The 26,390-nt window shown below is 44.0% G+C and overlaps 1 protein-coding gene across 1 annotated transcript in view; it reads left to right on the plus strand.

The window, feature by feature from the left end:
• The window catches only part of LOC108572706 (irregular chiasm C-roughest protein-like), a 58,916-nt gene extending 43,244 nt beyond the window's left edge, over nucleotides 1–15,672 (plus strand). Inside the window, exons 5-12 of the mRNA XM_017934982.1 lie at nucleotides 1,627–1,778; nucleotides 2,655–2,965; nucleotides 4,233–4,473; nucleotides 5,637–5,780; nucleotides 6,550–6,797; nucleotides 11,055–11,290; nucleotides 12,648–12,777; nucleotides 15,469–15,672. Coding sequence (XP_017790471.1) covers nucleotides 1,627–1,778; nucleotides 2,655–2,965; nucleotides 4,233–4,473; nucleotides 5,637–5,780; nucleotides 6,550–6,797; nucleotides 11,055–11,290; nucleotides 12,648–12,777; nucleotides 15,469–15,567 — 1,561 coding nt within the window. The 3' untranslated portion in view covers nucleotides 15,568–15,672. The remainder of the gene's footprint in view (nucleotides 1–1,626; nucleotides 1,779–2,654; nucleotides 2,966–4,232; nucleotides 4,474–5,636; nucleotides 5,781–6,549; nucleotides 6,798–11,054; nucleotides 11,291–12,647; nucleotides 12,778–15,468) is intronic.
• The last annotated feature ends 10,718 nt before the right edge of the window (nucleotides 15,673–26,390 follow it).

Genomic DNA, 26,390 nt, shown 5'->3' on the forward strand with positions numbered 1-26,390 from the left:
TTTTAATCCAGCCTGCTTTACACGAGATACAGAGGACACAGGCGAGTCTGGCTACACACACACACACACACGTGTCTACGAGTTACAATCGAAGAGAGAACGTGGACAAAAACGTACGCGGAGAGCGGTCACAGATTTACCGGCTCAGAGAATGCTTAATTTGTGCGATTTTAGCCGGTGACTGAAGGAAGAGAGAAACAGAGAGAGAGAGAGATGCTTTATCGAGCAGTGCTAGGTCGGTGGGCACACGCTTTGTACAAAAGGAGAATTAGCAAGCAATCGGTCGTGACACTGAGCAAGCGAATAATTGATGCTCGTTACAAAGAGAGGACAATGCAAAGTTTAGGACAATGTTAGCTGGTCATGCGTTGCATTACGCGTTGTCTTGTTACCAGCTTCGATGGTTTACCGATTTCTCTCACTCTCTCTCTCTATCTCTCTCTCTGTACTCTATGGCTATGTACAAGGGTAGTACGAGCACATTTATGTGTACGTACGAGTGTATCAGCGGTGTCGTTTGTCTGGCGAGTCCAATAAAAGAGAGATCGCGAAACGAAAGCGAAAGCGGACCCACCAGTGTGAATGGCTTTGCTTTCGTGTCCCGTGCGGTTCGAGTATCGAGGACAGTCGACCAGATAGCACCACCAGAAAGACCCGTACACCGAGGGAGATAGGTGAACGGTTTAATTCACGGTGTAACTTTCGACGAAACCTCGTCGACCCGCAACGGATTCGCGTGAAATCGAAACCGTAAAAGCCGGGTAACATAGCCACTGGGACGATGCTTCGGCACGACGTTTACGACTCTACGAACTTTCTACGACCTGTAATTTCACGTGAAAATAATAAAACCTCTACTACAGAGTAAGAGACACTAAGAGAGGGAAGGGGGTTTTCTACGAGGACTATTAGCAACGAGAGGACTTTTGATGAGACACCAACTATCTCGTACATACTCGACACGTGTGTGTGTGTAGGTACGGAGGTGCAAGAAGACCAGAGATCCTTTCCGAGATGCACGAGTCGGAGAACTTTCGTGCTCGTTTCATTCAGTTTCCTTTCCAACTATCCTCAAGGTTCCCTTTGATAACCGTATATGAGCACGCGAGTCGAACGGATCGAAAGAGGCTGCTACTGTCCCCTTTATTGCCATCCGAAGCGGATTCTCCGCGCTCTTTTCATCGGTTGTGCCCATCGAACGAGATAAATCTTGCGACTGGAGGAGGCGTTCGTGAAACGGTCACGAGCCAACCACCTTTCCTTCGAGAGAATCGCGTTCCTCGAGGACTCCCGCTCCTAATTCGACCAAGGTTATCGTTTTCGCGTTTCCATCCTGCCCTTTGTGAACCGGCTGAAAACTCCGGTATCGATCCCCGGGCCTGAAAAATGACCGGGTCTCGCGTATTACACGGAAGAAAGACGAACGTCGAAAGGGGGAACTAGGGAACGAATAGATATCGAAAAGGGGAGAATATTAAAGAAAAGTATAATTATCCCCAGGAGTTTTTTAATCGAGTCGATTGATAGAGCTCCGGCAGCTTTTTGCAAAGAAGTCGTAGGCAAATTATACAGCAATTATATGCTCATCAGGCCTATCCTTTCTTTTCTGTTTTTTCCACTCGGTAGGTGGTTCATCAACGAGAAAAAGGTGATCGGAGATTACACCACGGAAATGATCATCCACAACGCGACGAGGGATTTGCATGACGCGATTGTGAAATGCGAGGTGCACAACGATGTTGGGAAGAGCGAGGACACCGAGACTCTTGACATCACCTGTGAGTATTTCAATCGGTACTTTTACTAGACGTTTATCCGATTTGAAAGATGTAACGAATTAACCCTTTCGCTACGGCAAATTTTACCGCGAAATTTCTTCTTTCGGCCTTATCCTTTTAAAATTTGATTTATTAAACTAAGGTGGAAGTGCGTGAAGGATAAAATTAAGGTGGAAGTGCATCGAGTGGCTCGAACAGTGGCCTATAGGCGCGAATAGTAACGAAAGGGTTCAGAATAAATTATCTGGAAGAACAGTAAACGTTGCAAATGAACGAACAAGCCGTACCGTACACGTTGCAGCAGAACTTCGATTTCAATTTGGACGAACGAATAGAAATAATTCCTCAACGGTACCAGACTGGCGCCTAGATAGAACGAAATTACGTACAAAACGTATCTCCACTCGACGAAGAGAAAAATCTTAACCGAGGTTCCGCCAAGGAGTCGAAAGCACGCGTTAGTATTCGCTGACTCGACCTTACTTTATCCCATTCGTTCGTCCAAGAAGGGCGCTTCGACGTCGTTTCGTCGCGTTATTTAGCCGGCAATCCAGTTGGCGGGCATCAGCGAAATTCGGGATAACGCTTGTCAAAAGCCAAGGCCGGAGGATAAATTGGACTTCTTAAGAGAGCATTTGCCGGCATATTTCTCAAGATGGTCCTTCACTCCCCTTTTCTAACCCGCTCAACTTATCCTTCTCTTCTGCTATTGCCATGAGTGGCAAGCGTGATCCCGCGTGAACGCCATTTTCAGACGCTTACAGTACAAAAGAGCGCTTCTCCTTTTGTTTCTTTCTTCCCACCTCCTTCTCCTTCTCTTCTGTTCGCCGTATCAATCTCGAGGGATTGTCCGACGGTTAAAATTGAATTTCGCAGACGGGCCACAGTTCCGGCATCCTCCTGTCTCCGTGGAGACTCAGTACGGCGCTACAGAGATCTTGCAGTGCGACGTCGACGGGAACCCGACGCCGGAGATCGTCTGGTTGCACGAGGATTCGGATCGACAAATCGCCAGCACGCCTAATATCAGCGTTGTGGTGAACCACGAGACGGCTGGACGATACTTTTGCAAGGCTCGGGTACACGGTTTTCCGGAACTCACGGGTTCTGCCAACATCTACATTCGGGCGCCGCCGAGCATCGTGTCGCAGAGGGTGCAATACGTGCCCGACGAAGGCGTCGTCAAGGTTAGTGTTGTACCGTATAGTTGGTGGAAGCGATATACATGTGCCGATTGCAATCTTTGTCTAAGGTTCAAGTTCGATTCCTGGATAATCGCGACCATTTCTGAGGCCGTCCGACGTAGCTACGGGGTACAGTATAGTCGGTGAAAGCGATATTTTGAGGTGAAATTAAAGCATTGAATAACGACACCAATTGATGTAGACGAACTCGGGATCGTCCGTTATTTGTGAATTGATATTTGAAATTTATGGTTGCAATATTTCATTGACACGTGTAACGCACCAATTTCCACGATAGAATGGTGTTATCTACTGTAATGCATCGTACAAAATGCACGGTTTGAGTGTATAAGTGCTATATAAGTATTATATAAAATTAATAAAAATACAGATGTTAAGAATGTAAATGAGAATAATTCGAAGGATAGGGGACGATGCTTCAAAAGACTATTCGACCTGTAGCTGTGAAAAATTAAGGTGTAGACAAATTTTTTAAATGTGTCTACCGCAATGGGAGAAACCAATTTCAAGTTGACATTTCGAAGTAACGTTTTGGAACTCGGATTACGTATAGTTTGACGCCCTGATTTTGCGACCTCGCTGTATCGCTTCCACCGACTATACTCTTTTCCTCGCGGCACCCCTCTTCCATTTTCAAATCTCTTCTTTCTCGTTTCTCTTTCTACTCTAAATTCTGTTAATATTTCGGTAAAGCTGTAATTCACGGTACACTTCAGAATTTCCATCGATCGGGCGCAGTTATTTTTCGTTTGGCTTTCGACGTCTCGCAAAACGGACGAACGCGACGCAGCCTCGATTTATAACTTCCATAACTTTCGAGCGCGGTAGACTCGAAACGAGGCATTTATGGAAAATATGCGTGGAAAACCGCGTGGCTAGACGCCGCGTCTACGAAATCTACGTGAACAAATGGTTCAGAATAGCGATCCAAAACGAACCTCTATTTTTTTCTTTTTTTCTCTCGTTCATGTGGGGAATCTAGTTGCTCGATGAACACGTAACCGCTAGTTTCCTCCCGTCTATATCTCTCTCTCTTTATTTTTTCTCGTAACCAACCTTCTACCTTTCCCCGATCTTCAATTTTTTTTTTCACCGTCGATATACCCGAGGCGCGACAGTTTTTTGAAAAGCGGGACACACGATACACATTGAGGGGTAGACACATGGTATCGGTGGATTCCGGGCGAAGGGGGCAAGCGACACGAACCGGAGGCCTTTTTTATTCGACTGTTCCTCCTCGATTTCGCAGGTGAAGTGTACCGCGATATCTGTGCCAAAAGCGGACTCGGTGATATGGAGCTTCGCCGGTCGCGAGCTCAATTTCTCGTCGAACAATACGCCGTTCTACGTGCTGGAGGAATACACCGCCGAGAGGATCGTCAGCACTGTCACGCTGCTCGATCCCATATCCACGTACTTCGGGGATTACAACTGCACGGTCACGAATAGCTTCGGCACGGATTCCGTCATAATCAAGCTGACGGCACACAGTAAGTTCATATCCATTATAACCGGCCGACCTTTCTTTCTCTCTCTCTCTTTCTCTCTTTCACTCTCTATCTATTTCTTCCTCTCTTTCTTTCTATCTCCGTCTAACTCCAGTCTCTCTCTCTCTCTCTCCAATACTATGTATTTTTTCCATGCAGTGTTTTTTTCCGCGTGTACGTGCCGCGTCCTCGAAAATTGCCAGGTTTCCAGCGTGGAAAACGCTCGAAGCGTTTCGAGGAACCAGACAGAGAAAAAATGTCGCGGTAAACGGGAAAATTTAGTAACCATCCTGGTGACGAAATTACGCGCACCCCTTCAACCGCGAGTTTCGAACGGTTCCGCGATCGGTATGGAATTTCAAATCGCGGTCGCATTTCCAAATCCGTCGAATCGCGGCGTAATGAAAATTGTAATCAGACCGGTGTCTCTCGTGATTTCCTGTTTTTTCCTTTTTCGAGAAACATCGTTGGTATTCAAACGAGTTCGATCGGTTCGTTCAGAGTACACCGACAAGACGAACCGGTCTTTTGTCCTAGCCCCAGACAGGTTATGATAAAATACTGGTGGAAATTTTTTCGAGCGTGTCCCGCGGTAACTAAAATAACGAGAACGAATGGTACTCTAAGTCTCAATTTGCTCGTCTTTTTTTTTCGCTCTCTTTGGTTTTTTCACAATAACACCGGTAACCGTAACTTCTGCTCGATGCTTGTCATTCGTTTCGCTCCGATCTTTCACGGTGAAAACGATCCGTCAAGATTCGATCACGCTTCTCTCTCCCTCCACCGAGCTGCTAAATAATTCAGCTTGGGCGGTGGTTTTGTAAATTTTTTCCGATGCACGCAGGCTCTATCGTAAATTCCACGGAGATTCAATTAACGGACACGTCGCTGGGAGCAGGTGAAAAAGGAGGAGAGGGGAACGCGCGTTGGTACTTTGCAAAATTTAACCCGAGTCGTTAAACAGTCGCGCGCTCTCGCGTTATCTGCAAATTTCATCTCCGCGCGCGATTTTTTTTTTTTTTTTTGGAGAGAACGAACGAAAACAAAAAATAGTAAAAAAGGAAGGGAGGAAGAAAAAAGAATTGGAAGGAAACGAAGAGTCGTTTCACCCGTTGAGCTAAACAGCCGAGATTTTAACCAACCGTGACGCTTAGCGTTGATTCCAGTCGATTGGCAACTGATTCTGATCATCGGTGGATTGGTCGTCTGCGCTATCCTGATTGGCGTGATCATTATACTCATTCTGCAGTGCCGCGACCGCATCAAACAACCGCGGCCGAGGACAGCCCAGACCCAGGAGACTGATATGCGTGAGTGGAATATCATGTTCGAATGAATTATAACGCCATTAGTCACGCCGCGTTTCCCATTGTTTTTCTCTACGGAACGGAGTTCTCCGGTTCTTCGTGACTCGCAATTTCGTCATTTCTCCGCCAACCGAGAGAGACATTCTTCCCTCTGCTAGTCAGCCGCGGAGAGGAGACACGACACCGTTATCGTTCGGACGATCTATCGTTAACGACGCGGAAAACCAAGAATGAGTGATAGACTCATTGAATGCAAACGAGCCACACGCGATTGTAATACCGTGTTTCGTTGATCTTCGAACAGTCGTGGGTTATATACGAGATGGCGACATTCGGTCCTGTATTATAGGCTCCCTCAACGCCTTTCTAAACTGTTTGTTTATAGCTGTTTGCGCGGATACCGTTACACGCTTTTATAGTTTCATAACAGAAATTATCCACGTTCCATTCGACTATACATATATTTCCACCGATCCCGTTTCTCCACTCCACCCACGGCTCACTCGTTTATTTTGTAGCTCGCGGAGTGTTTGGCATTCTAATTCGTGATAAAAATTCGCAACAATGGGAAACTGCGGCGGGGTTTGAAATGCACGCAGAGAGGTTCACAGCTTTACATTGAAATCTCTCGTCTTTAAAACAGCAGGATGGTGCTTGACTCTCTCTTTTTTTTGTTTCTTTCCTCTCGACTCTACCCTCTCTTATCTGCGTGTCGGTTCCTGTGCTGTGTTTCTCGCGTGTTGTCGTCGTGGTGGGAACACGGCCGATACAGAAGAAACAGATTCGAACGCGGATCGATATCGAGAGAGTGACAGAAGCAGCAACCTCTCCGATGTCAAAGCGGATATACGAGCTGGATCGAGTGTCAGCAACGCGGAAAGCGTGACAGCACTTGACAGCGAGGGCGAAGGAAGCACGAGAGGTGTGAACGCTTTGGCGCTTGCCGGTCCGGTACCGAATCCCCTGGGTTATCGTTACAGCGCCGATTACACGGAACCATCGTTCCCGCCGAAGAATAACGTGAGTATATATACGTATATCAGAAAGCAGAAAGTAGGAAGAACCATTTTCCAACCATCGAACGTCGTTACCTCTTTGTGCCGCGTACCGAAATTTCTCTGTTCGCAATTTCGCGTACTCGCTACGACGAGGAAGGGACGCGATGAGCCCGGCAGGCCCAGAGAGCTTAATCTAGTTTATTGCAAGAGGAAGCGGCCGAGCTCCAAGAGTGCATATTAAAGCGTAGAATATCTCTCCAGGGCGCATACACACTCTCGCTACATCTCGAGGACTGTGCAGATTTAATTTGCAGTTTTTAAGAATTTTCACCCTCGCCAATTCTCGCACGAATCCTCCTGATATCCCACCCCCCACACACACACACATATACAGCCTTGTGCCCTGGGTTTGCTGCGTGGAACATTTCGAATTCGACCACGTTCTTAGACCCTCTCTCCACCTTTACCATGATAATCCGTAGCGATCCTAATTTCTGTACACGTTCAACGAATCATAATGTTCAGACGGAAGGAAAATTCCCGAGATCGCTGAACCAGCAAGTTGATCGTGCGAGAACTTCGGTGGAATCTGGCTTGGAAACGTTAACACCGATTTGTACTTATTAGATGGTAACAGGTGAGCTATTCTGAAGTTGAAACGATTAACTCCAGGTTGCGATACTCTTACCATTTTAGTGCTTAATTTTTCACCAATGAAACGAATTTCATTTTATGGAGTTTGTCACTTTGGCTTCCGAGTGGCTCAAATTTTGGACCTGTCGAAATTATAGCTCTGGATACAACTATTGATAAGATAGAAAGAGCTCCGATCAGCTGTTTTAGGGAGTATTTTATACTGTTGTTGTTTGGTGAAGAAAGGGTTGCTGTAGCCTTTAGTTACAGAGTGAGTAATTCGTAGGTAAACCTCCTGTACGAATTTGAACTTAGAGTGAAACGAAGTATGAGTAATTTATTTTGGGTACAGCAACTCGATCGCGTTTATAAGTGAACGAATCAATAGGTTGGTCATCCGACGCCCTTAAAGAGGCACACCACCCTGAGGCGTCTAAAAATAGGTAAAGTTTGTGAATTTTTTTTATAGGTGACTACTAAATTTTTTTTTAGGGTATAAATGTAACTTTCATGTTTTTTCTCTAATTTTTAGAAAGTAAAAATGTTACAGAATGGAGGAGTTATTGCAGAAGATCTTCCGCTAGAACATCGATTTCGGATTGGAACGCGTGAAATAAAAGATTCCTTTTGATTTGTAAATGAAAACGTATTATCTAGAACGTAGCTTACGATTTTTTAAAAACTGTAATTGTAGAAATGTTTGAAGAGGAAATCCCTCTTTTTACCAAAAAACGAAATTAAACAACTGACATATCGAAAAAAATCGTCGGTTACATTGCAGGTAATACACTTTTATTTGCGAATCAAAAAGAATTTTTTATTTCAGACATTACGGTTCTTGTTGGCGATAACGAGCAACAATCGATGTTCCAGCAGAGAAGGTTTCACAATGACTCCTCTGTATTGTAACATGTATACATTTTAAAAATTGCAGAAAAAAGCTGAAATTTATATCCTCTGAAATTGTTCAGGCCTTCACAGGCACGGTTTATGGCACGATCGAACGGCAACGGTTATTTTTGAGTTCAGGATTTCGTTTACTGCTTGTACGTGTCTAATTACAACCTGGCGAGGGTCACTAGAATTGCTTGTTGGATTTTTAGTCATTTCTGTCCCTCGCGCTCAATAGCCTAAGAACATGCCATAAACCACGAATTTCCGAACGGCACATCTACCTGTAACGGTACGCTTGCCGATGAGTCACCCGGAGGAAATTCCAGTTTTTGGGGACTTTCCGCCCACCCTACGCGGCCGTCTCTCACCCTGCCAAGGTGACAGCGCGCTAAGGGCGCACTGGAAGGGCGGTGAAGACGCTATTAGACACTCTGATTGGTAAATGTAATGGTTAACTATTTAACCAATCAGCGTGCTCTAACTAAAAACTCTCCAACGGACGTCCGAGGAACGACGTCGAGAGTCAGTCGTCCAACAAACACCAAGTAGCAACCAGCTAAAATTGTATCGATCTCACTAGTCCCAGTATAACTGGGTGGTCCTTCGAGAAGGTTTTGAAAGAAAGTTGGCACACCACGTGCAAGTACAACCCAAGTCCGAAAGTTGATTTTGAAACTATCACGGGCACTAACAGCTACGGAAAGATATATACAGGGTGTCCCGTAACTCCTCGAACACCCGGAAATGCGAAATTTTACCTATTTTTAAAAGCCTCATGATGGTGCACTCCCTTAACACGTTCAGAATGGCAGAAAAATTCACGAAACACTCGCTTATATCATTAATACTTCATTTTGTTCAGTTTCTAATCTTTTTAACCCTTTGAACTCGAAGGATTTTTTGATCGGCCAACTTCAGCACACTTTTGCAGTAAAATTTCTGAAAACTAAAAGTTTTGTTTTAATAAAGAGATAATTTCACATTTTGTCACTAGAAACAGTCTCCCAATTTTGGATTGTAACGGCGCCAGTAGAGTGCAAAGGGTTAAATATACGTTTTTTCATAGAATATTATAAAATAACGTGGTCACCGGTGGGTCACATCGAAAAATATACATCCGCGGGAAATTGGTTCCAAGGCTTTCCGCGGATACTGAAATCCGTGGATTCTAGACAAATATAATTATATCAGTAAAGAAATTAATTATAATCCTAACTTTCGTTTGAATTCGTAAGACTGTGGATTACTACACGCAGTTTATCTGTAACAAATTATCTTTTGTCACCAGATACAGTATTAAAACAGTAAATAGCCGACGCTTAGATGCTTAATTATAAAAAAAATCATAGGTCAACCCTTCGACAGTTTATCCAGTGTAAAATTCGAGGAGAGCGTCAAACACTTAACCCTCTATGGGCCCGTCTAACTTTCAAGTCACATACTAATATATCGATATTTTATTAAATAATTGAACTTTCTTCCACAAAATGGCATAAACGTCTTGTTGTACAATGTCTCCTTATTAACCAGTAACTTTCTTGATAACCGTTGTTACTTCAAAGTTACAATATGTATTCGTTATGATAAAATTGTCGAAACTGCTGAATTCACTGTTATTCTGTATTTATAGGTCGATATTTGCTAATTTTACGTTACGTAAATTCTTTTACAGTCAAGAAACATATTCGGCGCATAGAGGGTTAACTGTTTACCTCAAGAGATACTCTTGTCCCTCGTATTAAAAATGATCACGACCGACGTAATTATTAAAAAAATACACGTGAAATATAAATTCTTTTTACCGTAATTCACAGTTTCATTAGACTGTCAAAGTGGTCAACACTTGAACGAAATTTTTCCAATGAATTCTACGAATATTGTCTGCTGCGTCGTGCGCTTCGAACAAGCAGTATGTTCGAGAGTGGTGGCGCAGTATTGTCACTGGTTCGAGTTGTTTGCTGGTATGAAGTCGTGGTGTGATGAGGTTGCACGTATTTTATTATGTTAAAAGAAAAAGACTTTATTTTGAAGAGTGTTTGTCTATTTTCCCTTTTTGATCTCATGTGCGCCGCGTTGGTGCGCTTATTTATAAAAAGGTTTAGGGGTATAAGGTGGTGATCTCCGCCAATGGGAACGGGTCTACCCCCTTGGACGGTCCTCCGTGGCCCGCGAGCATGCCGCCCACCCTCGAATTTCCAAGTCGGCAGGGTGGTGGTATGTCGCGATGGCGAAGGAGTGAGGCCCAAGGGGTAGCCCGCGCGTAGCGGGACTTTGGGCGGTCAGGGAGACGCGAGAGGTTTTATGACATGCTGTGTCTATTGAATGTTCACGAGTGGGCACCGGGAAGGTATATGGCCCGCAGAAAAGTTATTTTTCTGCAGCCATAAAACGCTTCCCGGGCTTCGTGGCCAATTTGAAAGAAAAATTAATTAACGCGAAGAAGAAAAGGGGCGCATTGAAAAATAGCGTAAACAGGCGTCCATGTCATAAACCCAATCTCTAACATTGTCCTACTGTATAAGAGAACATACACTCGACGACCCACCGTTGTGTCACATCGTCCAGAACGTGTTAAGGCAAACTAATTTTCCCTCCTCTAGTTCTATACGCCATAACGGAGAAGCACCTTTTGCAGAAAGAAGAGCACGAGGGAGTGGTATCTATTACAACTAGTTGTAAAAACTGTAACCGCGAACACGGAATCACCCTCTATTTATCGCTAACATTCTCCCTTCCGCTTTTCCTGTTATAGGACGGCAGTAACAATAATGGTTATGTGCCATACGTGGACTACACCCGCGACTATATGCCGCCTACGACGCAAGGGGTGGGAGCGTCGCGGGAATCCCTAAGCAGGATACCATCGGGCGGCATACTAGCCTCAAAGAAGATCGGTCTGAGTTCCGCGAATTTGGGCACCGCCACCCCACAAACCACCCCTGCGATCGACCCACGTTTCTCCGCAACGTATGGAAATCCCTACCTCAGGTAAAGTTCTGGGCATAGCCAAGTGGAGAGACTTGGCTGAGAAAGAGAGAGAGAGCTAAGGTTAGGCCGTATCAATGGAACTCGCGTCGCCTGTGTCATCGAGACCGCAATCTAGTTCGACACGCCGGATAATAGAGAAACCTTTGACCAACTGTAATTCTGTTTTACCCCCGTGGTAATTCTACAGAGGCACGCGCGGATTGCAGCAGCAAAGACGATTGAATTATAGTCGCGAGAGAGTGAGAGAGATTCCGTGAATCGTGGTGGTAGTACGGATTCGATTTTCAGTGGAACAGTCGCGAAGAACGCGAACACGATGGAGAAACGATCGAAGATTTCATGTGTGAAAGGTGTGCATCCTGGTGGATGTGAAGATGCGTCTACACTGGTGTTCGCGAACAATTCGCGAACAGGGTAGGAATCGTTTCTTTTTTTCAACCCCCAATTGGTCCTCTTGGATTTTCGTGCATAAACGAAAGAAGAAAGATATTAGGCGGAAATGAGTTACTGTTCGATAGCCGCAAACAAAAAGTTTTAACGAAATGAAAAAGAAAATGAAGCGAGAAATAGTGAAAGAAAAAATTTTGTCGAACAAGTCAAGAGTGTTTAGCCCAAAACGAGATAGAGGTGTGAAAGAAGAGTATTTGGACCCAGTACTTAAGTTTATTTCACGAACAAGATGTGCATAATTTTCTACAAATTTAAATCAATCTTACCCATATTTGATTAAACTTTCGATTTTGAATAAGTTAACGAAATTACCAAATTCTCACCAAACTGGTCTAAACTTGTGTACTAAAATATTTACTTACATGTTGAGCTCACTGTTCGCGAACAGTTCCTGAATTTCTCTACGAGCAACCCTCGCGAAAAGATCGCCGAACATATACAAAACGTTAGCGAACTTTTCGCGAGCGTTCTTCCTGCACAATATTCCCGAGACAAATTTACCAATGAATACGCATCTTAACACTACCAATTTTCAAGCTTCACCCTCGACAACGCGACGAAACGACGTTCCACGCGTTTCGTTGACGTTTATAATATTTATGACGTATTGATCAACGGATTTGCGAACACCGCGCGTGCAATCGTTTCTACGGATTAATTATACTCCGCGTTAAATTATGAATCGTCCGTCTTGAATATTTATAACGTCGGTGTCCAGAGCGGCGGACCCCTGAGCGCGATTAATATTAATCGGGCAAATCCACGACTGCTCGTATTCGTCGCTCGTTTCTCCTCGCGAAACGATCTATTTGTCGTAAATAAGAAACTATCGGTCCCAGTCGAGGAATTTTTTCTCTCCCATTTCTGATCAGTTCGTTTCCTTTTTCTCTTCCATCTCGAACAATAGAATGTCAGCGGCGGAGCAACTGAGACACGCGCCGCACACGGCTGTGCCAGGAGTAACGCCAGCACCACCGCCCTACACGCAAGCAATGAGAATGAATAGCTTGAATACCTTGAACGGCGCTGGACCACAGGTTAGTACAATGACGGTGAATGTGTGTCAAATTCCAAGACGCAGTTACCACATCTCAGGTACATTCCTGCGCTCACCTGAACTGGCTCGAGGACTGGCCAAAGATCCAGCTTGAGATTGTTTGCGCAATCGGTTCGTTCGAATCGAGATCTATTCAATCGCTCTGATTTTTTCACGCGGCTATATCGCCTACTGCTGTTACATCGATCGCCAGCTGTTCCCGAGAATGTTTACTCGATGTTTGTAACCCTTTGAACGTGGAGCAGTTTGTTTCGTTGGGAATTATGTATTGTGTAATTTTAACCCTTTGCGCTGTGTTGGTGGTGTTCGTGACACGCACCGTAACTCCGTTCCTTTTATCTTTGTATCAAAGTGAATTAACAGAAGAAGTAAAAGTAGATAAATCTTGTTTTTTAAAGAAAATTGTTCGGTTTTTAAAATTTTACTGAGAAAGTGTGGTAAAATTGCTGGTTGAGTGTATTAAAAAATGCTTGGAGTGCAAAGGGTTAACGTAATATGTGAAATTGGAGAAATGATCTCTGTTAAAACGTAGGAACAGTCGTTCTACAAATGTTTTAACCCTTTCATTACTATTAGCGCCTAGAGGCGTTTTGAAAATTTGCTCGAATTATACTGTTAAAGCCTTTTGGTACACTTCTACTTTAATTTAATACTTAATTTTCCACCGTGTGGCGACGGGGAGGCCACGCACTTAGGCCTGGCAACTCTTGGTCCTCGAGGCGAAGAATCGAGAGATGTTTCTCTTCGTCCTCGAGGACAAGAGTATTGCGCCCCCACTTCCTGGGACTTTCCTAGGGAAAAGGGGCTACTTAAGGGAGCCCCGAAAAAGGCACGGGGCCTTCTGTCGTAGACATTCTCTGCACGCGCATCACACAGTTCACATTTGAAATTAGTTTAAGCATTACGTTTAAATAAATATATTTTTGTTACCCACTTGGCGAGTAATCATTTGCACCACGTCACTTCCAAAACCGTAACTCGATAAACCGAATTTTAAAACGATACGACCAAGATAAGAAATTTTACAGCCGTGGTTAAAAATTTACCCTCAGTCACTCACGTTACGCGTTAAAATCTGCCGTAGCGAAAGGGTTAAAGAAGTGTAGGTACGGAGGTATAGTCGATGGAAGCGATGTGTGTGTTAGATTGTTGCCGATGAAATGACCGAGGTATCGATGAAACTTTTCACGTTTGTAGGTTTAGTAAAAACGAGGCTATTCGTAACTTCGTTAAAAGATAACTCTATTTTCTAGGTACAAAGAGGTCTTTGAAAACGTTTTTTACTCCGGTTTATTAAATTTCGACTATGAAAAGTGGTCAGTGAAATTTGATCTCGATTCGTGGTTTATTTAATAGTGAAATAATTAACGAACCACTAATCGTGGTGCTTCAAACTGCCATTTAATAGTGAAATAATTGACGAACCGCTGACCGTGATGGTTCGACAGTTATTTCACTATCGAATGCCAGATGGTTTTGGTTAACTTTCGGATTTAAATTGATGTACACGTATTAATGGTAGCAAGTTTGAGAACGTAATTCTGGAAACAATTTGTCGTTTCACATGCAACAACCTGATACTACGCAAAGATGAGAAGTTTGTTAATCCATAGACCCAACTTCTCCAACTCAATCGTAGAAATGAGGCACAAATTGCGCGACAAGAGAGTCAGACTTTACAAAAAAATACACTTCTTAGCGTCTTCTCATCTCTGCACAGTAGTGAGACCCTAAAATTGGTCAGACATCGAGGTACGCGTAATCCCAGCGCGAAAACAGCAGTCTCGAGCAAATAATAACTCCCTTAGAGCATATTTAACCTCCTAACGGTGTTCCTCTTTGAAACAGAAATTGAATCTCTCCAGTTTACAGTTAAAAATGAGGAAGAATTATAACCAGTTACTTTCTTTGAATATGACGTATTTCACGTTCAACACAGGCATCATTTTATCGCATAATTTTTCACATTGCTACTGTGTGGGTGACGATTGTCAATTCTATACCACATGAATGAAAAAAGTATAAGGTATTTGTTTTTAGAGCCGCAGCGAATGTGTTAACACGTTGACTGCCACGCCAGATTTACATGTTTTGCTCAGGGGATCACCAGAAAATTATTCTATGCATAATATATTATGCTTATCATGCTTTATTATTATTATTATTGTAGGAGGTGGTCTAACGTGATTAACTTTACTCAGGATGTTACTAAGCGGTTTATTCCAAAACTATTTTACACGTAGATCTTTTTTTCAAAGGCAAACGCTTCTTATGGGCCGAACTGACGGGCACTGAGGTCTGGTCTCTGTCACTCGCCAAAAGACGCGGGCCATGCCATAAACCGGCCCAAATGCCTACGTTATATTTTTTTTTTAATTCAAAATAATGTCTAGTTAGCTAAAACGTTCAAAATTCTTAGTCGACGATACTCGTTTTATTTGAATTATTTTAAACATTTCATAATCACCGTGGCCCCATCGAGGAAACAATCTCTATTCACAAGTGACCAACGTGGCAGTGAACCTATTAAGAGTTTAAAAACTTCGTCTGCACCGGAATTTTCAGACGCGACATGCTCAAAGGGTTAAAAATCCACGCAAGTTTCACTTGTAACTATCAACGAAACTTTAGCACCCTTTCATTTCTTTTTCTTTTTTTCATACTCTTCCAGGCTCCATTGTCAGCGCACTACATCACAGGCGGGCCAAACGGCGGTGTAGCGACGGTAAAACGCACCTCGGCGGTGGGGACGTTAGCGACGCACGTATGAGGCCAGGGGGTCTATCCGAACTAGAACCGTCGACGTTCGGGCCTAACTAGCACCGCCTTCGAACACCGTCGAGCCGTCGAAGGTGCACACCACTCGAGCACAACACTCAGGCCAGACGAAGAAACGTTCCTCGAACACTCTCTGCCGAGAAGCTGTCTCTATCAGCAGCGTAGCGGCACGTCGCGACAGGCGTCCACGATGGTACACGGAGCAGACGTCGAACGATTGCTGGGCAAATCGAAGTCCAGGGACGAGACGAAGAAGTTTCGCGTGAAGGGGCGAGCGCAACGAATGGCCGAGAACGGCGAGGCGCTCAAGTACATCGAGATGGTGCTGCGTCAATTACGAAGAGCAAGTCGCGATCATCGGCACCTCGTAGAGCAGCGTCATCGTGTCGCCCAACATTTTCGCGAGTATCCTCCGAACAAGTCGGACCTACGAACTTTCTCACGCGGGCAATGTATCTTCGAGAACGAGCAACGGATCGTTCGCGACACTCTGGAGGGAGGAGGAACTACTCAAGAAGGACCACGGGAACTCGCGGAGTATCCTAGCGTGATCGTCGCGACGAAACTGCTGGCGAAGAGGAAAACGTACGCGAGAGGCGTTCACATGCTGGAGACGATGCCTAAGAGGATCCACGAGAGGATGAGCGTAGCCAGCCAACAGGGTCTACGATACGTTCCTGCTTACGAAGGAATTGACACCACGATTATTCAATGAGGGAACTGTGAAGCCAACGGATAAGTTTTCACCGTAAACGCGAGAGACTCCTGGAAGGCAGACCGAGATTGGTAAGGAAAGGGAATACTCGTCGCACCTGTATGCTATTCTGACCGATATGGGAAGGATCAACCGGGTGAATGTAAAAGGAGAGAGTAGAGTTGTAAGTCTGACGGCGGCTTCGAAGAACGACGGGAGCGGAGAAACAGGTCTAGCTGGTTGAAAAGAAGAAGATCGGTGTGACTGCGCTTGGGGTATTCCATTTAAAGAAGACTGAGAACAGGAGTAAAGAAGGTTCCTTCATCGACTTGGAAGCGTACAGTGTATTTTTCTCTCGCGTCGTTTCAAGTTCTGCTTGGAGAGAAGAGCGAGCGTACGGTGGCGAACGGTGTCATCGTGAAAGTCGAAGCAATACGCTGGCCGTGGGCTCGGATAGAGAAAATCAGAAGGCAACGTGGGGTGAAATAAGAAGAGGAAGGAGAGAGAGAAGATAGGATTCATCGGTTATATGGTGATGGTTCGAGGGTTCACGAGGGACGAAGGACGGTGGTTAGGTTCGTAAATCGAAGGAGCTCTTCGGAACGAGAACAGACCACTCGGTATCGACAATCTTTTATTCGCATACTTATAGATCTCGATAAGCATTTAATGTTCATTCGAAACGTAACGAAAAATATGGGAATCGAATCTCATCGCGGGTCGTAGTAGCAGTCTCTTCAAAACGGGGAGAAAGCGTCATGGTTCTGGATGAAACGATATAAAAGTAGGGAGGAGGAAAACTGTGAAAGCTAGCTTCGAGAGAATATTTCGCTTTTTGTGATACGTAGACGTACTGTCCTAGTCAGAGTGACGTCGAACCGCGAGAAAAATCCTCGATTTTACACACACGTCATCGATAAAGGACCAGGCCAACGTCTCGGCTGCTACTTCGACGTTACTGTGTCGCGCTGCCTTTTTTTATTTGTAGAGAAAAAAAGAAAAGAGAAGAGAGTAAAACGGTTAAGTCTCGCGCAGTATTCGCTAAATTGAAGCGCACTAAACGAGAGCAAATCGACACAACTCGTGTAAGATCACGCCGCGCTTGCTTGGCTGGCAAGTAAACGCGCGCGCGTATCACGTGTCTCCTTCCGGCCTGAGGATTTTTCACTTCGCCAATCGAAAAATGCGAATGAACCGCGTTCCACGGGCCGACCTTTGTAAAATAGATAGCTAAATATATAAATATATTATACACCTGTTGTCAATACGAACATAGGGCCTATAGTTTGGTGGCGCTACCAGATTGCAAAATGAAACGGGGGAAAAGAAAAGAAATAAAGAAGAAGAGAAACTCTATCGAAATAAGCTCGTTCGTGCGATGGAACAGCTTCGTGTAAATAACGTATTACGATATTAAAGAAATAGACGATCGAGAGCAGAGGGAGGGGCAACGTGTTAGATTGTAATTCGGTCGCGCGTCTCAATTTTCGAGGGATGAAAAATGGATGTAGCGCGCGCGACTTAAAAGAAGAAGATGCAAAAGAGAAGAAAAATGAAAAAATACGAAACGACGTCGAGACGTTCTTCGCTTAATTACGCTCGTTATTCAGTTATTCTCGTTTTCCTCGAAAATGTATCTGGTTCGTTTTATCCGTTCGTTTGCGAATGTCTGTAGCTCATTGAACGAGGACGTGGAAGAAAGAGAGAAAGAGAGAGATCTATGAGACGCTGCGTTTCCTCGGCGATGATCTACGGAACGGCCTCGAGTTAAAACAGGATCCTCACGTCGCGATAATGTACAGCGAGGATAGTACCATTGATTACGATAACGAAACAGGGTAGCCTATCAATTATTAAAACGATTTCGAAAGAGAAGGCTGCACACTACGGACTGGCCCCATTTACTCGCGTGGCGCGTCGGTGATCAGCGGAATTTCAAAATGAAAAAAACAATACAGAATACAGGAAGGGGGAAAAAAACAGAGCTCGAGCGAGCGAGTATCGGTGAAGAGGAGAAGGGATCTCGAACGAACGATGACGATGATCGTGTTCGCGCGTTCAGAGCTAGGCGAACGAATATACATTTGTATTGTCGAAGGAGATATCTTTATATTGAGACGTCTGTAACATAATTTCTGTACATAACTGGAATTATTGCTCACCGTATCTCGTAAGATTTAGTTAGTTTTGTAACTGTGAAAAAAAAGAAATGGTGAAAAAAAGGGAAAACACTATGTGCATATCTGATTCTTGCGCGTGAAGCTTCTTCGATGGACAGTTTTCGCCTGACCGGTTGAAAATTCTCGCCTCTGTCGTCGTAGATCGAAAATGACGAAAAAGAGAAAAAAGAAAACACACACACACACACAAAGAAATCAGTATTCGTAATGTAAAGAAAAAAAATCCTTCCTATCGAGCACTTGTTCTCACATTGCGCGATCCGTCGTCAATGAAACAATCGATCAGTTCCTCTGTTTCGCGTTCGAATCGTCTCGATCCACGAGGAAGAACGTTGTCGAATTGAACGAGACTATACAGTGTAGTATTATCGTACTCGTAAGCATCTTCGATTCTCTCGCGTTCTCTTCCACTCTGTTCTTTCCTCGTTCGCGGGACTAATCGACCAACCACGACCGACAGAGTCGCCCGGAGTTTCGTGAAACTGTCCACCGGAAGCTCGGCTTATTGTACATCAATCACTCTGTACAATGTTCATCCTGATGTTACTGTTAACTATTTAAAAAAAAAGAAAATGAAAACGAGTGAACGCGTGTGAGAGTGCTGGTGTGAACACGAATGAAAGTGTGCAAGAGAGAGAGAGAGAGAGAGAGAGCGGGAGAGAACTTTGAAATTTTCATTCGAAACGCGCAAAAAGGGAATCTTGTGCGCGTGCGCGTGTGCCAGACGGAGGCTCGATCGTGACTTCCGCCGGCACGCGCGTTTGCGCACACGATCGCACACACAAACACACACATTAACACACACACGTCACGTGTAAATGTATAAATGCTTGGTGGAATTCCGAACTGTACAGGTTTAACGGGGGAGAAAAAGCAGAAACAAAGACACAGAGAGAAAGAGAGGAAAAAAAAAAGGGAGAAACGTACACGTAGAGTACACGGCACGGTGAAGCTGCTCTCTTGTTCAACGCGAGCGGATCCGTGACAAACGAAAAAACGCGTACACGCGACATTTACAGACCGGCACCGAGGCCATGCCGAAAAGAATTTTAAAAAAAAAAAGGAAAAAAACGCATAGAGAGAGAGAGAGAGAGAGAGAAAAGAAATGAAGATCTATACATACAGACACATGATTTCTATTATAGCAAAAAAAAACAAATAAAAATAAAAATGTAGGTTAACGAAGTATACTGCGGGAAGTAATTACAATCAATGTACTGGATGGTCCGGGGCGATGTTAAAATTAGAAAAGTTTATGTCGTTTGAAACCTTAGGAATTTACGCCTTCTTGCCGCAGGGCCATCCTATACGTATTAATTGGTTATCTGTCAATTATTAATTAAATTATATCGATTTCTTCGCCTTTAGTCAAGGGAAAGGTGAACGATGAGAGCCGCCGTCGCGAAGTTTCCTCCTCGTCCGTGATCCTTCGAGATTTTGCCGCGAGAAAAAGAAGGAGAGAGAGCAACGCGTAATACATATAAACTGGTGATATCTCTCTTCTCCCCGCGAAAAACTTCAATTCGACCTATTTCCGGGCCGAAGGATGTTCGCCGTTTGGAGAAGAGCAACACACACGACCGATCTCTTCGAATAGTTTATTTTTCTATAGTGCAATCATTTCGTTTCGTGCAATTCCCGACGTCGTCGTTGTTTTCATTCAAAAGTTTATCCGCGTGACGCGAGAGACTCGCGAATCTCGAGAGTTTCGCGATCGGCTTCGAGACGAGAAAACTTCGCGCCTTGTAGCGCTCGGTTCAAGCTGTGTGTATTGTAAATGCGCGAAAATTCTTAGGCGATCTAAGGGGGACGGAGTCCTCTCACTGGAACGATCTTGTTCGTTCTTTAACTAAGCGCGAATAACGAGAATGTAAAGGAGAGAGAGAGAGTGTGTGAGAGAGAGAGAAAGAGAGAGAGAGAGAGAGAGAGAAGGAAAGAAGAAAGATATTTGCCTAATCAGGTGAGCGAGGGAAGTTTTTCAAATTTGTTGATACATTTCATACTTTACGATTAGGAATTATGGCCTATTACTACTATTTCGCAAAGTTTATCCGGTGCGGCCCGATCGTTTTCGTCCTTTTCTCAAGCGGCGACCACGCACACGCGGTGATTTCGTACGGGAACTATCGCCCCCTGCGTTAAAAGGGGAGAACAGAGGGAAATAAAAGAAACACAGGGGATGTGCCATATAATTATTCACACCGTGTAAATAAAAGCATCGATGGTGGAGTATATAAAATCGAGCGAAATGTGAAAAGACGCGACGATAAGAAAATTATCCAGATCACCGAATAGAAAATGCGAATCACCGTTTTTGCGGGTAGCCCGCGATAAACGAGTAGCCCCGCGTGTATCTAAAAAACAAAAAGAAGCAAGAAAAAGAACGATCGAGTCGCCCGTTCACACATTTGTGAAACGGAAAGTGACTTTTTAGGGAAATGAACACTTTTTCGCGTGCTATCCATTGAAAGAGCTGCGCTGAACACGTCGCATCGATTACCGAGTATAAACGAGATTAAAAGAAGAAGAAGAAAAAAAAATACAGAGAGAAAAGAGGAAAAGAATTGAAAGAGAGGAAGAACTATTTCGAATTCGACTGAGCGACATATAGGAGATACTATATATACCCCCATATTTTTCTCGATGTTAAGCTTTTTTCTCAGAACGCGTTACGCGGCGTGTAATACAGCCTGCGAGTTAAACGAATTCAAGCGAGAATCTATTCGAATTATCGGCGTATCGTTTTGGTATTAAGTATAGCGGGGGGAGGATCCGATCGACTGCGATCGTTGTGTCGCACGAGTATCGTAAGGGCGGTAGACGGATGATCGTTCTGAAGCGACGCGTGCACTTCCGATTCAGACCGATCGTCCCTTCTCCATCACCAATTACCACTTCGAGTTTCGGTCGTTTTTTCTAATTGATCACCGTAATCGATAACCAAATCCTCTCGAACCGTGTTTGTTTTGTTCTGTTTTTGGTAAGAAAACCTAAACGGGGAGAAAGAAAAAGAAAAAACACGAATGATTCGGTATGTTGGACGAAAACCTGTTGCCTGTTTTCTTTTCTTTTGTCACACAGAAAGAAGGAAACACCGTTTCAACGGGTACACCGTGTGTAGTAATCTCGACCAATAATATTTTATACGAACGCGCGCCAGGAATTCATTCGATTTTTCCGTGTAAACGTCTCGAACAACGCAACACCGCCTGGGAACAATTTCAAAACGAAAAAACCCACTTTTCTCACAGACACACACACACACATTTCTTCTCCGACAAATGATAAATAATCGCCCCGCGAGAAATAATCTCTTTCGTCGGCGTTTTCGGTCCGCGCGTATCTATAATATCGCATCCTCGAGACATCGATCCATTTCACAAACACGACGTACTCTGTTACATTAAACAAACACACGCACGCATACACGTACACACGAACACGTGAAGAAAGAAAAAGAGGAAAGAAAAGACTGTAAAACCGCGTGTAATCGTCTACTCGTTGGAATCGTATCGAACAATCGCGATTCGCGGTAAATCCGCGCAGGACGAGAAGAGAGGTCGGTGCCACGAGTCGCGTGACTCCGTTGGGTTCGGAACACAATCTCTCATACGAGAGAGGGGAAAAAAGCGAAAGAAAAAGGGACACGACAGAATAACCGTGGTAATAATTAGGAATGTTCGCGATATCTGTAGAAAGATCATGTTACGACGAACACGTTTTATTGCCATCCGTTCTATTTCTTTCTTTTTCTTCTCTCTTTCTCTTTCCGTCGTTTCTTCTTTTCTTCCCCTCTGTTTCTTTCTTCGTTTCTCTTGAAAAACCGGTGCGACGGTACTCGTCGCAGTACTGTTCCCATGATAGAGTGACCGGACGATAACCGCGACGCGAAACTATCCGTTACACGCATAATTAAACCGCGCACAATGGAATTTCAATTACGCGTACACCGGGTGGTGCAACAAGGTTCTTGCTGACCAACACCTTGGCTAACGAAGTTAGGCGGGAAATTTGAAAAAAAGTGCTCGCGAAACATCAACGCGATGGGTAATTATCACCAATTGCGGTAGCGAGATATTTCGTATCACGTAGAAAAGCTAGGAAGGACAATGAGAAGAATAGAGAATAACACGACGATGTGCGTACGTGTGTTCGATGTAAAAATGAATTCGTTACGGGTAGGATATTGTGGGCGGACGAATGGGGAGGTGGAGAGTAAATTAAACGAACGAGGTGTGTAACTCGATCTGAAAGAAATACACAAGAGAACTGAAAGAGAATTCCCGTAACGCGATCAAATGCAAGAACTTTTGTTGCGAGCCCGTTACGTCCCGGACGCTATCGCGCATCGAATTGGCAAACTTCGCGAGCCGAACCGCGCCACGGATGAAGTTCGCCGAAATACTATTCCACCCTCCTCCACCATTCCGCCTCTCCTCCACCACCAACACCACCCAGCCCTGTTTGATAACGAGTTTTTATCGATCCGTTTACGCGCGTTCAGTAACGTGACACGCCGTTCGACCGCAATCCTTTTCTAATCGATCGATCTTTTCTCTAACGAATCGATTTTCGATTGAAATTGAACCGGTGTTAAATCAAGAAGAGAGAGACTAAACCGAGAGAGAAAAATAAAAGAAGATACTATATGACGTCGAATACACGCTCGCCTTGCTGCCGATACTCGGTACGTTGACATTTTCGTCAACGAATCGGTCAATATATATATGTGTGTATATCAGAGCTGCTTAACTTCTTGCTCACGAGCAAATTTCCCCTCCCGAGGTCCCGCCATTATGCGACTGAGATGATCTCGCTCGAGTCGAGGACGCGAGAAGTCCTCCCACCGCAACTCCAGCGGCTGCCTTTTGGTTATTGTACACATCCTGCGTGTTCGTACCAAAAAACTATCGCTGGAGTTGTAAGGACTATAATGGGGGAACCTCGGGAGGGGAAATTTGCTCGTGAGCAAGAAGTTAAGCAGCTCTGGTGTATATCATCGATGGTCCTTGAAACAGAAGTGCGCCAATTGGACTGTATAGGATAATCGATTGGGGTGAAAGAAAGATATGGTATAAACACGTTGTAAATATTTCGAAAACACTATAGAGATTTGACTATTGAACAGCGAAAAGAAAGATAGAAAAAAAAAATCATCCTTTTTAGTGTACATTACTTTGTATGATAAATAATAGCCTAACGAAACGTTTAGCTAGACACTTTTTCGAGATCTCCTTACGAAGAGCGAAGGGAAAGGAGGAAGAGTCGCCGTTTTTCTTGGGGGTGGTTTTCTTTCGTTCACGATCGATCATCGATCTTTTCTATCGCGCTGCCCGACTCTTAAACTCGGGTCGAATACGCGGCCTCTGTTCGAACGCAATACGCACAAATCCGACGATCGATCTTTTTCGTTACCGGTGAAATTCGCAGATTTCGTTTACCCCCTCTCGCGAGTAAAATAGGATATGTAACGAGAGTTTTAACGATACACACTTTTTTCATACTCTTGTACGAGTATATAAAGAGACCTATCAATTTTCTCGCAACATCGAATAAATCGAAATGTGAAATATCGACGATCAGCTGGGTAACGTCGAGATCGTTTCGAGATTGTGGTATTGGTTCGATCGCGAATTCCTAGCATGTACCTGTAGCGTTCCGAAGATCGAGCGCGAGTGGTAGGCGCGCCGCGGGAAAAGAAGAATCACACGCATCGTTCGCACAAGATCTTCCGTTTAGCGAGAAACAAATTTTAGCAATTGACATGACAAGAAGCGACAGAGAGAGAGTGTGTGTGTGTGTAGAATGAAAGAGAGCGAGAGAGAGATGAACGGAGAATTTTTTCCTTGAGAATCGACGTCGTAACACGTAAAACGCGCCAGAGAGATGAAAAGAGATATAAGAAAAAATGAAAAAAAGAAAAAACAAACGATCTACCGAGTCTTACTCTTCGATATCGACAGTGTGCCAATGAAAAACCTTCTATTCCGAGTTTAGCTAACGTCTGTCACGTTTTTTCATTCCCTTTCGATCATCACTTCGTGGACTCACACAGAGACACACACACACATGTACACGCAACGCGCGCGCGCGCGCGCGATAGATATATAATCGTAAGGATATGTAAGTACAAAGGAACAAAGAGAGAGAGAGAGAGAGAGGAAAAACAAAATGAAGCTTTGAAATTTTTCCATGTTTTCCGCGTCGCGGCAGTCGATAGATATTAACGCGTGCCCTTATCACTAATGTACACGTGCTCGATAAAATCGACTTTGAAATTTTTGCGCTTTTCGCCCAACCCGACACACTCCCCCCCCATTTCCCAGCGCCGTCATCAGTACACCTCATCGTTCGATCAAACTTTCGTACATTTTGTATTTGTGTTTGTATGTTTTTTTCTCCTTTTTTTTTTTCTTCATTCTTTCGATTATTTTCATTCTCCTACCCGTGGAGGACTAAATTTTACGAGACGGGGAACACGTTCCTTTTCTTTCTTTCTTTCTTTCTTGCGACGCGTACCGAACGACGATGAGATGCTTGGAAATACGCGCACACAAAGGGAAAAGAAAAAAGAAAAGAAACGACTAAGACCAAAGAGATGTTTATTTTAATGTTGTGTATATTAATTGAGTTTATATCGTATAAAAATCGATGATGATGCATTTATCCGTGCGTTACACCGAGTGCTTTAATTATTCTTTCTCTTCTTTTTTTTTTTTTAATTATTATTATTATTATTATTACTAATGGAGTGAAATGAATTAAATATTGATTAAAATTACTCTCTTGTCGGCAGATTCTGAAAAATGGTGGGTGCGTTTGTGTTACGGTTGTGACAAACCTCCAATGTGGGTCCAATATGTATGGAAATGCTTACCGGAAATGCTGCGTTCATCATCACTCACGCCACTGCGGTCTAAACTCGGTGACTTGGCGGATTTTCTCCAACGGAAGCTCCGGAACGGCGACTTGCTTCGACTACGTTCCTTACGTCTTAATGTACCAGACTCGGAACCGCTTCCACCTTTCGGAGCTTTCAACACGACACACGCAACACACACGGCGTTTATTAGCTACTTACACGTCACAGCTTAGTTTATTTGGAATTGCTTGGTCAGGGGTGTGAGGTGTGGAGGGTTGGCAAGGGGTCGTTAAGTTAACTTCTCCTTTCTTTTATTGCTGCTCATGCAACATGCTCATGCAAGATCTGTCTTCTAATGGTAAACTTTTTTTTCGGGAAAATATTAAGATCTGGCAAAAGAATTATACGTTTATGATTACTGTTGGGTTGTTAATTATGTGAGGTGGTGGAACAGAAAGAAATCAAGGAGAGATATAAAAACACAACACAATATATTTTACACGTGGCGTAACGCTACGCCCGTACACGAGTGGACGAAAACGGAACGGCACCAGCACGCGTGCTCTCGGGGAAAAACAGTTGACGCTCGGTGGGTCTCCACACGCGGGCACTTCGAATACTTTAACAAATTTAATTTGAGGTGATACAATATTAGGTCATCCCATAAGTCGTGTCGTATTTTCGCGGTGAGTGTAAGTATAAAATAATATTACATTTACTTTTAATCGTCGACTTATTGTCCGTCGTTTTCAACGACGTTCTCCAATCTCTCAATCAACCGCTTAATTCCATTTTCAAAAAATTCTTGAGCTTTTGAATTAAAAAACTGGCTTATCGGAAAGATCCAAAACCCCATTTCGAAATTTGGAAAACCACCTTTGACATTTTCTGACACTTAAAACATCTTTACCGTACACGTCACAAATATTTTTAACGGCGTTTTTCACTGTACTGCCTTTTTTAAATTCATACAGCATACAATGCCGAAAATGAATTTCGTCGACACTCGTTGTTGGAATTTTCTTAAATGGAAGATATCATTCGGAACGTTTCGAATGCACGTTTTAGACTGACGAGAG

Source organism: Habropoda laboriosa, unplaced genomic scaffold, assembly GCF_001263275.1.
Source record: "Habropoda laboriosa isolate 0110345459 unplaced genomic scaffold, ASM126327v1 scaffold22, whole genome shotgun sequence".
NCBI classification, from domain to species: Eukaryota; Metazoa; Arthropoda; class Insecta; order Hymenoptera; family Apidae; genus Habropoda; species Habropoda laboriosa.